The 13,545-nt window shown below is 39.4% G+C and overlaps 3 protein-coding genes across 5 annotated transcripts; all 3 read left to right on the forward strand.

Annotated features, from left to right (window-relative positions):
- Positions 1-645: 645 nt before the first annotated feature.
- On the forward strand, positions 646-4,070 carry LOC103378112 (sodium/potassium-transporting ATPase subunit beta-3-like). Its single transcript, XM_008309198.3, has 7 exons — positions 646-921; positions 1,696-1,824; positions 1,916-2,014; positions 2,511-2,698; positions 2,904-2,954; positions 3,043-3,129; positions 3,299-4,070. Exons 1-7 carry the CDS (start codon positions 699-701, stop codon positions 3,464-3,466), a joined length of 945 nt encoding a protein of 314 aa, XP_008307420.1. The 5' UTR covers positions 646-698; the 3' UTR covers positions 3,467-4,070.
- Positions 4,071-4,291: 221 nt separating this feature from the next.
- Positions 4,292-7,982, forward strand: LOC103378113 (zinc finger protein 708-like). The gene is made up of 6 exons (XM_008309199.3): positions 4,292-4,470; positions 5,024-5,207; positions 5,399-5,724; positions 5,869-5,920; positions 6,140-6,917; positions 7,041-7,982. Exons 1-6 carry the CDS (start codon positions 4,345-4,347, stop codon positions 7,822-7,824), a joined length of 2,250 nt encoding a protein of 749 aa, XP_008307421.1. The 5' UTR covers positions 4,292-4,344; the 3' UTR covers positions 7,825-7,982.
- A 160-nt stretch (positions 7,983-8,142) lies between these two features.
- On the forward strand, positions 8,143-13,380 carry rnf168 (ring finger protein 168). 3 transcript variants are annotated; one of them, XM_025054920.1, is made up of 9 exons: positions 8,143-8,270; positions 9,658-9,825; positions 10,001-10,196; positions 10,465-10,535; positions 10,721-10,876; positions 10,965-11,047; positions 11,132-11,201; positions 11,987-12,455; positions 12,503-13,380. In XM_025054920.1, the coding sequence occupies exons 2-9, from the start codon at positions 9,688-9,690 to the stop codon at positions 12,544-12,546; spliced, it is 1,227 nt and encodes a 408-aa protein (XP_024910688.1). In that variant the 5' UTR covers positions 8,143-8,270; positions 9,658-9,687; the 3' UTR covers positions 12,547-13,380. The 3 variants fall into 3 exon arrangements, with proteins under 3 accessions (XP_024910688.1, XP_024910687.1, XP_008307436.2); XM_025054919.1 differs by having other exon boundaries at positions 8,151-8,354; XM_008309214.3 differs by having other exon boundaries at positions 8,152-8,423.
- The last annotated feature ends 165 nt before the right edge of the window (positions 13,381-13,545 follow it).

The raw sequence follows: 13,545 nt of genomic DNA on the forward strand, positions 1-13,545 counted from the left end.
TACGACATATTTATAACGGACTTTAAAAAAAACACCAAGATTCAGTACAGTTACTAAAAATGTAAAGGGTACAAACATAAAAAAAAATCTCCCAGCCAAGTACAACCAATGAGAGTAAGATTATAATCACTTTAAACTCCTTAAATACACAGTATATATATATATATATATATATATATATATATACATACATACATATATTATATATATATATATTTGAAAATGAAATTAATTTTTATGTAATGACAAATAGAAACAGGTAGAAACTTTTATGTTATGGACCACCTTGTTGTTTCCTTGTGTTCTGCCTCCTTGGAGTGTGAAAAAAAAAATCCACAACAAGTCCTTGTTTTTGTCTTATGTGCTTGTTTTTGTCTTATGTGCTTATGTGACACGCAAATGAGCCCTGGTGAAACAGTTACATTCAGCTTGGTGTGAGTTTCAGATTTATTTGACACAAATTATATTTATAAAGTCAATATATATATATATATATATATATATATATCAGTACCTCTCTTGATTATAGGAAATTGTCATTTTTATTACCATCGATAGAGTAAATTAAATACTATAAATAAATTAATAATGAGCCATGAGATCTCAACTGCGCATGTGTGTGTGTGTGTGTGTGTGGCTCTGCTCCGCCCCTTTATCCCGGGTATAGGTCTTAATTAGTCCGAGTCGGTTCAGTCAACATGTCAAATTGCCAGGAGCAGAAACTGGAGCAGGTGGAGAAAGAAAAAGTCGAGAGAAATGTTAAAAATGAGGAGGTGAAAGATGAGGAGAAGGAAGAAAGGAAGGATGAGAGGAAGGATGATGGAAAGAAAGAAAAGACGAAGGAAAAGAAAGAGCCATTTCTGAATTGTCTTTACAATCCAAGGAGCGGCGAGTTTCTGGGTCGCACCGCCAGCAGCTGGGGTATGTGTGTGTCAGTGTGTGTGTGTGTGTGTGTGTGTGTGCGCACCTTTGTCAAGCGGGTGCAAGTGGGGAAGATGTATTTTGACAATGTATAATTGTAAATATATAAATGGCCGATTTCCGTTATATATTTTGACAAACACAAAGAAAAATTACATAAAAAGAGACAGAATTTTTAAAGAGAACATTATGAGTCAGACTGGGAGCGTTGCAACGCGTGCAAAGTGAATGGTTTGAAACAGTGGCAGTGAATTAAAATTCCATGAGATCCAGAAATAGAACATGTCCTGAAGCAGAGAAGGATATGGTTGAACGCAATATGTGAGTGTCAGTGTGTTGTCAGCTACTGCTGTCATAATAATAATAATAATAATAATAATAATAATAATAATACATATTGTTGTTGTTGTTATTTTATTTAAGTTTTTGACTTGCACAATCTTGAAATGGCATTACTTGTAAATATAAATGATCACAACCATTGTGAAATCAATATATATATATATATATATATTCTTAGAGAAAATAGTCTTCTTTATTTTTTTAAATCCTTTCTAATGTACTGGAATCTTGATTTGATTGTTATATTTACTAAGCAGCATTTTTCCTTTATTTTAACAGGAACTCTTTTAAAAATGTTGAGACAGCTGGAGTTTGCAACTGTTTTTTGTGGTTTGCTCTCTTCTTCATGATTAGCTGACATTTAAATGGAAGACTCACCAGGACAGTCAACCATTCAAGAATGATTCTAACTTCGTCTTTTATCTCTTTCAGGTCTCATCCTCCTTTTCTACCTCATATTTTATACCTGTTTGACAGGAATGTTCCTCCTGACCATGTGGGTCATGTTACAGACTCTGGATGAAAATGTTCCAACCTATCAGGATCGTTTGGCCAATCCAGGTAAGGGGGCCACGTTCTGGTCCAGTGTGAGGTTCTTGTGAGTATGAGTTTACATCACAAGATGAATCTGTGGTTTGTCATTTTGATGCAGGTCTGGTGATTCGTCCACATGCAGCTGAAATCTCCTTTAACCAGAGTGACTCAAATAACTACAACCTTCACATCCAACAACTGCACCATCTGCTGCAAAGTGAGCAAGGGTCAGGGGTCGTGGTCAGGTGGTTACTGGTCAACATTGGAGAGTCAACATGCAAGTCTATGTTCAGGGTCAGGGTGAAAGTTCCACAGCCACCAGGCCTTGGACCAGTACTGGGTCATGGATCTTTTATTCAACATTATATTTGCATTTTATTGGTTGTCAGTGAAATACGTTCTTGACATATTTTAAGATGTTTTTTCCCCAAATAAAAGACTTTGAAGAGAGATCACACACACACATATATATGTACAATACAATTTATTTATTTATTTTACTTAAGGTAAAGCTTTATCACTACAGCTGATTCTCACCTGACTTTCTCTGATCTGTTGTGTCATTACTTTGTTTTTCCGTGTTTTCCTTGTCACTCCAACTTGATGACCAGTCTATTAGAATTATGTCAAAAATTGTGTGATCTACACGCTAGAGATCAAACAGTGTGTTCAGGGTCAGGGTCAGGGTCTGATGTGACTGATTTTGTTTACAGAGTACAACGACAGCATTCAGAAGCACAATGATCTGTGTCTGTTTGGAGAATTCACTGAACAGGATGATGAGCCAGTGAAGAAGGTCTGTCAGTTCATGAGAAGCAGCCTGGGCGACTGCTCCGGTCTGTCTGACACCAGCTTTGGATTTGCTGAAGGAAAACCCTGCATTATCATCAAAATGAACCGGGTTAGTGACCAAGTTGTTTGACAGTCATGATGTAAGTTAAAATGAATGTGCATGGGCAGGTGCACAACTGAACTGGGGTCAATGTTTTACTACTTGGTGGTGTTTACAGTTGTTATGGTTTCTTGCAGGTTGACTTTCCTGTCTAATTTATATCCTTGTATATAATAATAATAATAATAAATAACAGGAAGGTGTTTGTCAACAGGTGATTGGACTAAAACCTAAAGGAGATCCTTACATCAACTGCACTGCTGTGGTAAAACACACATACACACACACAGCTTCACTGTTAAAGCTCATATGAACAGAAGAAATTACGCTGTTGATTGATTATTTTCTCTCAGGGAGAAAGACCGTTACAAATGCAGTACTTTCCATCTGACCGTCGACTTGATAAAATGTTTTTCCCGTACTATGGCAAAAAGGCCCATGTGAGTAAAACTGATTATTCCTGCTTTGTGTTTAGCTTCTAGGTTTTAAGGCTACTGATGAAATCAAACATTGATGACTATACAAAACCTAGCCTTCATCATGTTGTTTTTTTACAATGAAATGTTGACAAGGTTCAAGTGTTAATGTGGCCTCTCACATTGTTCACAGCTGGACTATGTGCAGCCTCTTGTTGCTGTCAAGTTGCTCTTGACTCAGGATGACTACAATATTGACCAGACAGTTGAGTGCAAAGTGATGGGTTCAGACCTGCTTAACGATGACAGTCGGGATAAGTTTCAGGGCCGGGTCAGTTTTCGGGTCAAAGTATCAATGTGAACAGAACTGGCATTTCTCAATGGACAGGTAAACAGGTTTGTGCCATTCCAGGGAATTTTTATTCTAAATCAGATCTGTTCCAATGCTGACCTGAGTCAAACTGTCAGAACCATGACACCTGGGTCAGTCATGATAGTCATACAAGCTAAAAAAGAGTCAATACACAGGTTTATAATAAAATGTGCATATTTTATTAGAGAAGAAATACACGCACACACACAATCAACAAGGAAAACAATAAAAGCAACATAACAGTTAAAAATATCAAAATTATTAATTAAAAAATCAAATAATATTTATTTATTCTTGTTAAGTTAAGTTTTTTTATTTATTCTTGTTAAGTTAAGTTTTTTTGGGGGGAGGGTTGGTAAATTTTAATGGTAATGTGTCTCCCTCGCACAAACATAACAGAGTAAATTTCATTACAATGAAAAAAATAAACGTGTAAAAGTAACATTTGGATGCTTTCCTGTTGTTGTTACACAGGGAAACCTTTCTACATTATTATCCTCTATATATCATTGATGTTATTGTGTCACTTTGAAAAACCCAACTGGATGATATTTGTTCAAAGTTCTTAAATAAAAAGGTTTAAATCGAAAAAGATGTTTTGTTTGTTTGTTTGATTGTTTTTGACAGGAAAAAAACAAATTCTATGTTAGAATTGTGTTTCATTTAAAATACAGTACAGCTAAAATGATATTTTGACTCATTTATTTTTCGAAGTATTTTCACCACATTATCTGTTTGGTTTGCTATATGTATTAATTTGTGGGCTTATGATAGAACTGTGCGACCTTTTGCCGTTTTTGTAATTCAATGACCTCAGCTCTGGGTGAGCCGGATGTGAAAGATCAGGGACGGAAGTGCCATTCAACATGGCGGCGCTGAGAACTTTCTCTGTTCAGACGGAATTGATCATGAACGCAGCGGTAGATGCAGCTGTGTCTGCTCTGCAACAGAAACTCGGTGAGATGAACCCTGACTGTGGAGAACAAACCGAGGTGAGATCAAACTTCTAAACGAAATACCCGGGGGTAAAAAAAGACGTTTGTACGTGGGGAAAGCTTAAGAGGAAAATCCGACATCACTTCCTTCTTCGGTTACATTCACCTAGCGCATATACCAAGGCTTTTAGCAGGATTCGTTATTTCCGGTAAACAATAACATACCAGTGGTAAACCTATACATCTACAGCTGGCTCCAATGATAATATCTGGTAAATACAAAACTTCCATTCCCAAGTGGCGACATTCGCTCTTCCCCTGCATCCATGAGTTTTTCTAGCCTTCTTCTTAAAGCCTTTGACACTAATTAAAAAGAAAGACAAACGATTTTCTGGTGCACGGAGACATCAATATAAAATGTGATATACCGATGTCTGTAAAATTGTGTTTTGTCAAATAGAAAATAGAAGAACTTGAGCTGGTGTTGAAATAGTGCAAGGAAATAATTGAGATTAGTGTCTGCAGTGGCTTCTGTGACTGAGGATTTTCCTGCTGGTTGATGACATGATTTGAATAAAGATGTATCAATATTGACTCTTTTTTTCTGTAGATGCTTCTGAGGGACATTCTGTCCATCATGTCCAGAGAAGCTACTCGTAAAATTGTACAAGTTTTCGCTGAGCTGTACATGTGTGCGGAGAAGGAAACTGAGTCTCTCAAGGAAAATGTCAAACATCCTCTCATGGAGGAGAAGAAACAGGGAAATCAGAAGAAAACAGAGATCAAACCAACAGGTTTATATATTTTGTGCACCACAGAGATGTTTTATTTGTATATTTCAAATTGTTTCTGAAAGTTATTGTCTGCCATTGAATAAGGACAGATGTCATTTTCCTAGTATCTCCCTGCAGCATTACACAATATTTTCCTAACACTATAATAGATTTGAATTGTATTTGAATGTTTTAACAAATTGATGTTACAGACAGTGTTTCTCTGATATTGGACGTCAGCCATCCCACTACTGAGCCCACTACTCTAAACTCAAGCAACCAGCAAGAACTGCTCATCATTACGAGCCAGATCCCCACTCGGCCAATCACAGAGAAGATTCAACCTTACCCAGGACCAGATTCAAATCCTGGTTCATGCCCCGATCTGGATAAGACACACAGTGGCATGGATTCAGAACCGATGCAGTGCTCCTCTGATATGACATTTCCTGTGGTTAATGATCAGCCAACCATTGAGCTCAGCGAGGAACCTCCCATTAAGGCCATGCCCACCGCTCATAAGAAGCAAGCTGTAGCAGTAAGTCCAATAATTAATTCTCATAGACTATGTTCATATGGTTCATTGAATCAGTTCATGGAGAATGTCCTATTAAATATATCACCATGAATGGTTGATGTTTGAATATCAGTCTGCCTGATATTTTTTTTGTATGTTTTTCAGAATAAAAAAACAGAAACAATCAAAGGGAAAAATAGAAATCTTCATCTGCAAGGTGACTTCACTTCATTGTGTGTATTTGTGTTTCTCACACAACATTTTGGCCATGTGCTGGAATTTATTTTTACTTCTGCCATTAATGATTCTAAAAACTCCCAGATGTATTATTAATATGTTGATGGATTTAAGTATGAATGTGTTGAAAGGCTATGCATCAGTCCTTGACTTCTTTACTCGGTATACATTTGTTGAAAGTCTACTTTTGTTCTTGCAGGTATAAGTGTGGCGGAGCAGAGAGAGCAACAAAAGGAACAAGAGCGGCAACGGAGACGGGAGCTTTACAAAGACAAGCGCTTTTTCTGTGAGCTCTGCAACAAAGGTTTTCATCAGAAGCACCAGCTCAACAAACACGTGTCGTCTCATCAGAAGCCGTTTCCCTGCAGCTTCTGTGACAAAGGTTTCTACAAAGCCACAACACTACAAAAACATGAACTGTGCCACCAGCTGAGAGCAGCTCAGGAGAATGACCCAGACAAGCTGCTTCACTGTGACCAGTGTGACAAGACCTTCAAAGTGTTGCGCCAACTACGAGTGCATCAGGTGACTCACCGTTTGGAGAAGACGCCACTCAAATGCCAGACCTGTGACCGCACCTTTACTTCTTCTAGTGCCCTCCGCTACCATGAGGTTTCACATGCTGAAGTCAAGCCCTACTCATGCAGTGTTTGTTCAAAGAGTTTTACAAGAAAGAAAAGCCTCCGCGAGCACCAGACAGTCCACACAGGTGCCCGGCCGTATCGGTGCCAGACCTGTGGTAAGACCTTCTCCACCGCAAGCAACCTGCGTGTTCATAAAAGGTCGCACTCAGACGAAAGGCCATTCAAATGCAGCCAGTGTGACAAGGCGTTCAAGTGTCGGATGGGTCTTTTGCAGCACCGCGTAGTACATACTGGGGAAAAACCTTTCATGTGTCAGACCTGCGGTCTTAGGTTTGGCCTCAAGTACAATCTGCAGAGACACCTGAGGCTGCACAGTGGAGAGAAACCATGCAGGTGGGCTTGACAACAACTATCTACCACCTTCATGAAATATCAACAACACCGCTTGAACAGGTCAACTCAACACAGACTTACAGTGACAGTTTTTGTACTAACTACCTGTTTATTCTGTTCTAGGTGTGAGAAGTGTGGTGAGTGCTTCAAGGGCACGTGGGCACTGAAGGTCCACATGCTGGTTCATGGTGTGGAGAAGCCATTCATGTGCGATCTGTGCGGTAAAACATTTTTCTACAACTGTCAGCTACAGAAACACCAGAGAATTGTTCACTTTGCCAGCAGCAAAGAGCGAGGCGGGGGAAAGGACATGCAGCAGGTCAGACGCAGGCCCCCCTGGGACAAACCTTACAGCTGTAAAACGTGTATGAAGCGCTTCAGCAGCAGCTCCACACTGCGTACACATGAGAAGAGCCACGCTGAGGACAAAGAGTTCAGCTGCGAAACTTGCGGGAAGACTTTTCATCTGAGACACATGTACATGTACCACATGAGGCAGCACAGTGGAGACCGACCGTACGTTTGTGGCACCTGTCACAAAGGCTTCATGCTGGCATCGCAGCTGAAACAGCATCAGCTGCTACACACTGGTGTCAAACCACACCAGTGTGCTCAATGTGGCAAAGAGTTTAGGACGCCACAGAATTACCAGCGCCACCTGCTGGTGCACACAGGAGTAAAACCCTACCAGTGCGAAGTGTGCAGCCGTAGGTTCCGTCAGTCCAACCAGCTCAAATCTCATATGCAGATCCACACAGGTGTGAAACTGTACACCTGTGAGCGATGTGGTCGTGGTTTTGCTGACTCTCGCCCACTTAAGAAACATCGATGTGGAGATGATGACCCAAACTCGCACCAAAAACCAAGTGATGGGATCACATGGACACAGGAGTTCCCTAACCAATAAATGTGACCAGAATGTTTCTTTACACTAAATCAATATGGTTTTACAAAACACAGTCATTTTGTGAAAATTGTTTGTCTAGTTTGTGGATATTTTTTACATCAGTTTATTTTTTGTAAAGGTAATCCTTAACCCCACAATTAAAAATATATTTGAGAATGTCCTGGTTTAAATAATTATTGTGTCTTGCTGTACAGAGAGTGTTACAACATTAGTCACCTTTGACCAAAATACAAAGCAATTTATTTAAATAACGTTATTAAGATACAAATGCGCAAAACACAGGAGTCAAGACAAACGACCATCAACCAAAACAAAGTCTCGCGAGACTTGACCACAGCAACTCGCAGTATGTGGCGGGTGTATGTAGCAACCGGAGGTGGTTTCCTACGTGCTTTAAGCGGGTCTGTCCCGGACGTTTTGTTACCGCGGTGCTACGTAGTGTAACGGTAAAATTATTCGCCTGGTGTGACCTGCTCTGCGGTTTGTTGTACATAAGGGCCTCACATGGTGCGACAGTTGGCGTATCAACGGTACGCTAACACGAAGCTAACGTAATAGCTTGAGCTAAAGTTACACTGGTCGGTGAAAGGAAGGTTCTGGTGAGTTTAAAGTCTCGCAGCAACATTGTAAACAAATATTATACCCGTAAGTCTGCCGCTAACAGAATTACGGTCGTTTTTCGTAAACATAAGAATTGGTAAATTCGTGATTTAACCTGACTGCAAGTTCAGTTATACCTGCGCCTAACAGACGATAAGTTAATTTAACCAGTTTAGATTGAAATATTTCCTACATTTTATATTTGTTAACAGTCCCAGTTGATGTTTAATTAAATACTGTCTAGATAATACCTGCCAAAGATGGCGCTATACGCTTTACTGTCACTGAGTTACCTCATGACCCATGTTATGTAGGCTGCCGACATGGCTAACAAAATAAGCACAAATCATAAATATTGACCAAAGATTATTCCATCCGCTGCAGCACATGTCATGTTGTTTTTCTCTAACAATCCACACAAAATAAGCAGAGACCCATTAGACACATTAGAATTCCTTTGGCGCAATATTGCATCACGTTTGGGCTTGAAAGGCTTCAGCAGTTTAATACACTTATATAATCAACAGCTGTTAAGACCACTATGGAATTATTTTAGCATCTAGATAAACCTGTTGACAGTGAAGTTCTCTCAGTTTTGATGGGACATTAACTTAGTCATGGACACAGTGAAATGGCCACTGAGTATATTTAATAATTAAAGCTGAACAATTTGCTTAGTTACAAGCTTATGGTTTATATATAATGGATACATGTTTATAAAGGGTGTAGCAAAATGCAAACGCCATGGTTTGGTGCGTAACTCGCTTCTGACATCACGGTTGAGACATTTTGCTACCAAAATAAATGTGGAAAGACATTGTTGATATGTATTAAAGTATTCCACTCAAAACTCAATTGCAGTATTACAAATAAAAACTATAATAAGATACATCAAATGAGGGTTGTGTATGTTTAGTAATGTGAAGTTGTTGGAAGCATTTTTTTGTATAACCATGGTTACATTTGACACATAAGGTTGTATATGTTATTGTGCATCTGTGTTTTTGATGCAAATATCCAATACCGAATGGTTGGTTATGAATATAAATATCAGTTATCTGGCTGAAAATATTGTGTGTTAATCATTAACACAAACTAAATATTTTCACACATTAACTGTTTAGGAATAATTGACTATTAATAAGTAACAAAGGAAAATGTACTAAAAAGCAATTGTATACATGTTATCATGTATTTCTACATAAAATTGACCTAAAGAAGTTTCTTTTTCAGACACATTTAGATTTTTTCTTCATTTTTGACATGAAAATGACAACGGCGAGGAGAATTACTACAGTGTCCCATGAACGTCCTCTGGATCTAGAAGATTGTCGCTGCCCAGTCTGTCTGGAAATCTTCTTGGAGCCAGTTACACTTCCCTGTACACACACTTTTTGCAAGGTAAACACATACAAACCCTATTACAATACAGTGCCTACATGTAGGCTTGGGCTGTAAATCAACCTTGAAGTTCAAAGTTATCACATTTAGTGCAAAATTTGCACCAACAAATAGAATGTTTTTATCTCACAGTTTTTGACTTCTGTCTATAACCTTGTTGCTGTCTGTGTCCCAGGACTGCTTCCTGGAGTCTGTGGATAAAGCAGCTTTGTCTTGTCCTTTGTGTCGACGGCGAGTGTCCACGTGGGTGCGTGCAAACAGTAGGAACAACACACTAGTCAACGAGCAGCTTTGGCAGAGGATCCAGATCAGTTTCCCTCAGCAATGTGAACGTCGACGTGTGGGCCAGGCACCTGAGGACGAATTTGGAGGTGGACAACAGTACTTAGTATTTGATTTCACTAAAAAGTGTCTTTGTTTTGACACACGTTTCAGTCACTAATACTTAATTTAAAATGCTCTGATTTATCTTGCTTATTGTAGCAGTTCACCTTTCTAGCTTTTGAATAGACAGACAGCAGAATTGTACTTTTTCATTCAAAAATACAGATATAAATAATGTTATTGCTGAACCTCAGCAAATAAATGTTAAACTAATAGAATGCGTGCATGTGTTTGCATGCATGTTTCCCTGCCCAGTGTTGGTGAGTCTTCCCACAGTCAGTCAACCTGGAGAGCTCCAGCGAGAATATCAGGACCAGATCACCAAGGTCAGTTCAAGGACAAACCAACACCCCGATGTAAACAATGTTGGGATTTACAGGACAAAAGCTTGGTCAAAGAGGCAGACCAAAGATCGTGCTCAAAACCAGCTTAAAAAAATAAACATGTTAATTGTTGAACACCAGAGTGTCAAATGTTTTCAGTGCAATCATTCAGATTGTATCATCCTTAGCTGACTGAGGAGAAGCGAGCACTGGACGAGGAGGAAAGGAAAGCAAGCGAGTCGTTCATCCAGAAACTGCTAGAGGAGGAGGAGGAGAAGCTAAGGGAGGAGGAAAGGAGGCGAGAGGAGGATGAAAGACTGGCAAAGCAGCTCAGCAGTCAGCTGGTCAGTGACATCATCATACACATTTACATAACTCCATAGCATCATGTCTTTGGGGAGGTCAGTGAGTTTATGACCTGCCTGTCTTCAGAACCCCCCTGTGGTCTCACCACATTCAAATGGCATCTCCCCGATACCCAAGAAGAAGGAGGTCACATCTGGACAAATAGAAAGGTAGGTCATACTCAGAACCAGCACCTTTACCCGATGTTGATGACTCCTTACGCGAATAAATCCTGTTCTTTTGTTTTTTTCCAGGTTCTTCTCTCCCCGTCAAACTAAACAATCTTCAATCTGTAGCCCTATTTCCACCAACATCTCCAACAAAGTGAGTCCACTTTGTAGTCATTGGATAAGAAATACAATATACTGTATATTAGGAATAGGTTCGTTTGTGTTAAGTCATTAATGTAAAGAATGCATTGATGTTGGGGATTTGATGAAATCATGAAAACTTGTAGTAATGTTAACACAAAATCTGCCTGCATTTTGCAAAAGTTAATACTTTTGCAAATGAACATTTTGTTTAAAGACAGTGTGGGAAGAACCAGAGTCAATGGAAGGAGACTGTGTCCATACACTATAGTAAAGCAGGTTGACACATGAAGGAGCACTAACAGTAGCACAGGACAGAATGTAGATGGGTTTAACCCAAACCCTGGGTATTTAAGACAAAACTGTTTACAATCACTGCCATAAAATGCTTACAGCCACTTTACAACTTTATTTTATTCATATATCTTCTAGTCCTACATTTAGTGACCCGTCATACTGTCACACTGCCCCACTCACAGTCCCTCACTGGGTATTTATCAATAATATAAAATATTTTCTTAATTATATTATCATTTTTTTTGTTTTTTATATATGTTCCTGATGTTTAGATGGGGAAGATTTTAATTTAAGTAATTAATAGTATATTTCTGGGGGGCTGGAACAAATTAATTGGTTTTCAGATAATGTTTCGACATACGAATGCTGTTGTGGAATGGATTAAACTCGTATTTTGAGGCCCCACTCAGGCATCTTAATGCATTATTATTGTGTTAAGTAATTAATTAATGCCGACAATTACTTCATTTATAGCACTGAGACTTTGTTGTTTTCGTTCAGGAGAACATCATCGTTTCTAACCTGGACCTTGACGAGACCTCAACCAGTAGAACAGAGACTTTGCAGAGAAATCAGACTCCAAAGAGGAGGACTTCAGAGCGGGAGGAACCAGATGACGCTGTGGAGGTGGTGTCCAAAAGAGGCTGCTACTCCTCCTTCCCGGAGGGTCCAGTGTTGTCCTCAACAGCTGAGCATGAGTGGGAGGCGGAGACTCTGAGAAGACAACAGCAGGAGAAGGAAGATCTGCGCCTGGCGCTCCTCCTGCAGAAGGAATTGGACCAGGAGGAGAAGCGCCGAATCAGTGACCGGAGCAAAGGCTCCCCTGACGCCTACCTGCTCCGCCAGAATCAAGCTGCAGGAAGAGAGTCTCGTAGTAAGACCCCGAACAAAGTCAGACGGAAAAATTCAAACAGTTCCTCCTCTGGCTCCTCCTCTTCCTCTGACTCTTCCTCATCTTCTTCTGGCAGAGGCAATAAACAGATTCCTCTGACTCTTCCTCCTCTTCTTCTGGCAGAGGCAATAAACAGACTACTCTGACAGAGATGTTCTCCAGCAGATGAAGTTTGAGATTAGACCTTTGTACTGCATCTCTGTGTGTCAGTAAGAACAGATTTGCAGTATTATGTCAAAATAGTTTAGTTCTTGTAGTGAGAAGATTAGGAAAAACTCTGTAAGAACACTAGTTCCGTCTGAACCAACCCCCGAAGTGCAACTTAAACCCTGATGTAGCTGCAGCAAACATGATGTCCTTCTTTAGTTTTGTTTGTAGTTAAAACTCTAGGGGTTAGTAATGATGGATCTGTTAATCAGCTTTTTCAATTTTCTTAATTAAAAAAAAGAATTACTATAAAGTTAGTTTCTGAAGTGAAATTCTAAAAGACAGGAAAAAGAAATGTCAGTGTATTTGTGTACAAAGGATTGTGGGTATATTGATTATTCTGAGGATCCACAGTCTACATTCATGCATCCTTTTAAATCATTTATTTTGATTTTTAGATAGGTCTCTGAGGCGGTCAGTCGCACTTCCTGTGACATGCAGAATGATGTAACTCACATGCCATGGTACGTCAGTGTGGATCCCACAGAAGAAGAAGCAGCGGTTCTACTGGTCTCATGGTCATGGGATTCTCATGTCTCAGTCTGATGACTGGACACAGTCACAACCGGAAACGTATCAAAGGATTGAAGTGACACATTTGGATACGTGTTGTTGTGAGAAATGTTTGTGTTTTGAATGATTGAAATATTGTAGTATAATTTACATCTACATTTGTTGTGGCCTTTACATCTGCATCATTTTCAGTTAAAGTGGAACAATTTTAAAAGGACCTTGAGCCGGTAGTTTGTTCCAAACATCTTTAAGAAATAAACACTGACATTCTGTCCGTTTCATATTCCTGTAAGTGTTGTTGCAGTTCTTCCATGAAGACCACATCTGGCCAGAAGTCTTTAACCACTTAGCCATCACTGCTTCCATTTTTTACTTTTTTTTAAGTGAAGAAAGGGTCCATCATGTTTACCAAGACATGATGGACCCTTACGTTTACTAAGTCCCTCAT

This window comes from Cynoglossus semilaevis, chromosome 4 (genome assembly GCF_000523025.1).
Source record: "Cynoglossus semilaevis isolate Cse_v1.0 chromosome 4, Cse_v1.0, whole genome shotgun sequence".
Lineage (NCBI taxonomy): Eukaryota > Metazoa > Chordata > Actinopteri > Pleuronectiformes > Cynoglossidae > Cynoglossus > Cynoglossus semilaevis.

Bases quoted from the DNA above. Each gene is read 5' to 3' on its own strand.
- LOC103378113 (XM_008309199.3), top strand. From the start codon at position 4,345: ATGGCGGCGCTGAGAACTTTCTCTGTTCAGACGGAATTGATCATGAAC. The intron at 4,471-5,023 runs GTGAGATCAAAC...TTTTTTCTGTAG, and splicing joins ACTGTGGAGAACAAACCGAG to ATGCTTCTGAGGGACATTCT. The intron at 5,921-6,139 runs GTGACTTCACTT...TTGTTCTTGCAG, and splicing joins TAGAAATCTTCATCTGCAAG to GTATAAGTGTGGCGGAGCAG.
- rnf168 (XM_025054920.1), top strand. From the start codon at position 9,688: ATGAAAATGACAACGGCGAGGAGAATTACTACAGTGTCCCATGAACGT. The intron at 10,877-10,964 runs GTCAGTGACATC...GCCTGTCTTCAG, and splicing joins AGCAGCTCAGCAGTCAGCTG to AACCCCCCTGTGGTCTCACC. The intron at 11,202-11,986 runs GTGAGTCCACTT...GTTTTCGTTCAG, and splicing joins CCACCAACATCTCCAACAAA to GAGAACATCATCGTTTCTAA.
- LOC103378112 (XM_008309198.3), top strand. From the start codon at position 699: ATGTCAAATTGCCAGGAGCAGAAACTGGAGCAGGTGGAGAAAGAAAAA. The intron at 1,825-1,915 runs GTAAGGGGGCCA...ATTTTGATGCAG, and splicing joins GGATCGTTTGGCCAATCCAG to GTCTGGTGATTCGTCCACAT. The intron at 2,955-3,042 runs GTAAAACACACA...ATTTTCTCTCAG, and splicing joins ACATCAACTGCACTGCTGTG to GGAGAAAGACCGTTACAAAT.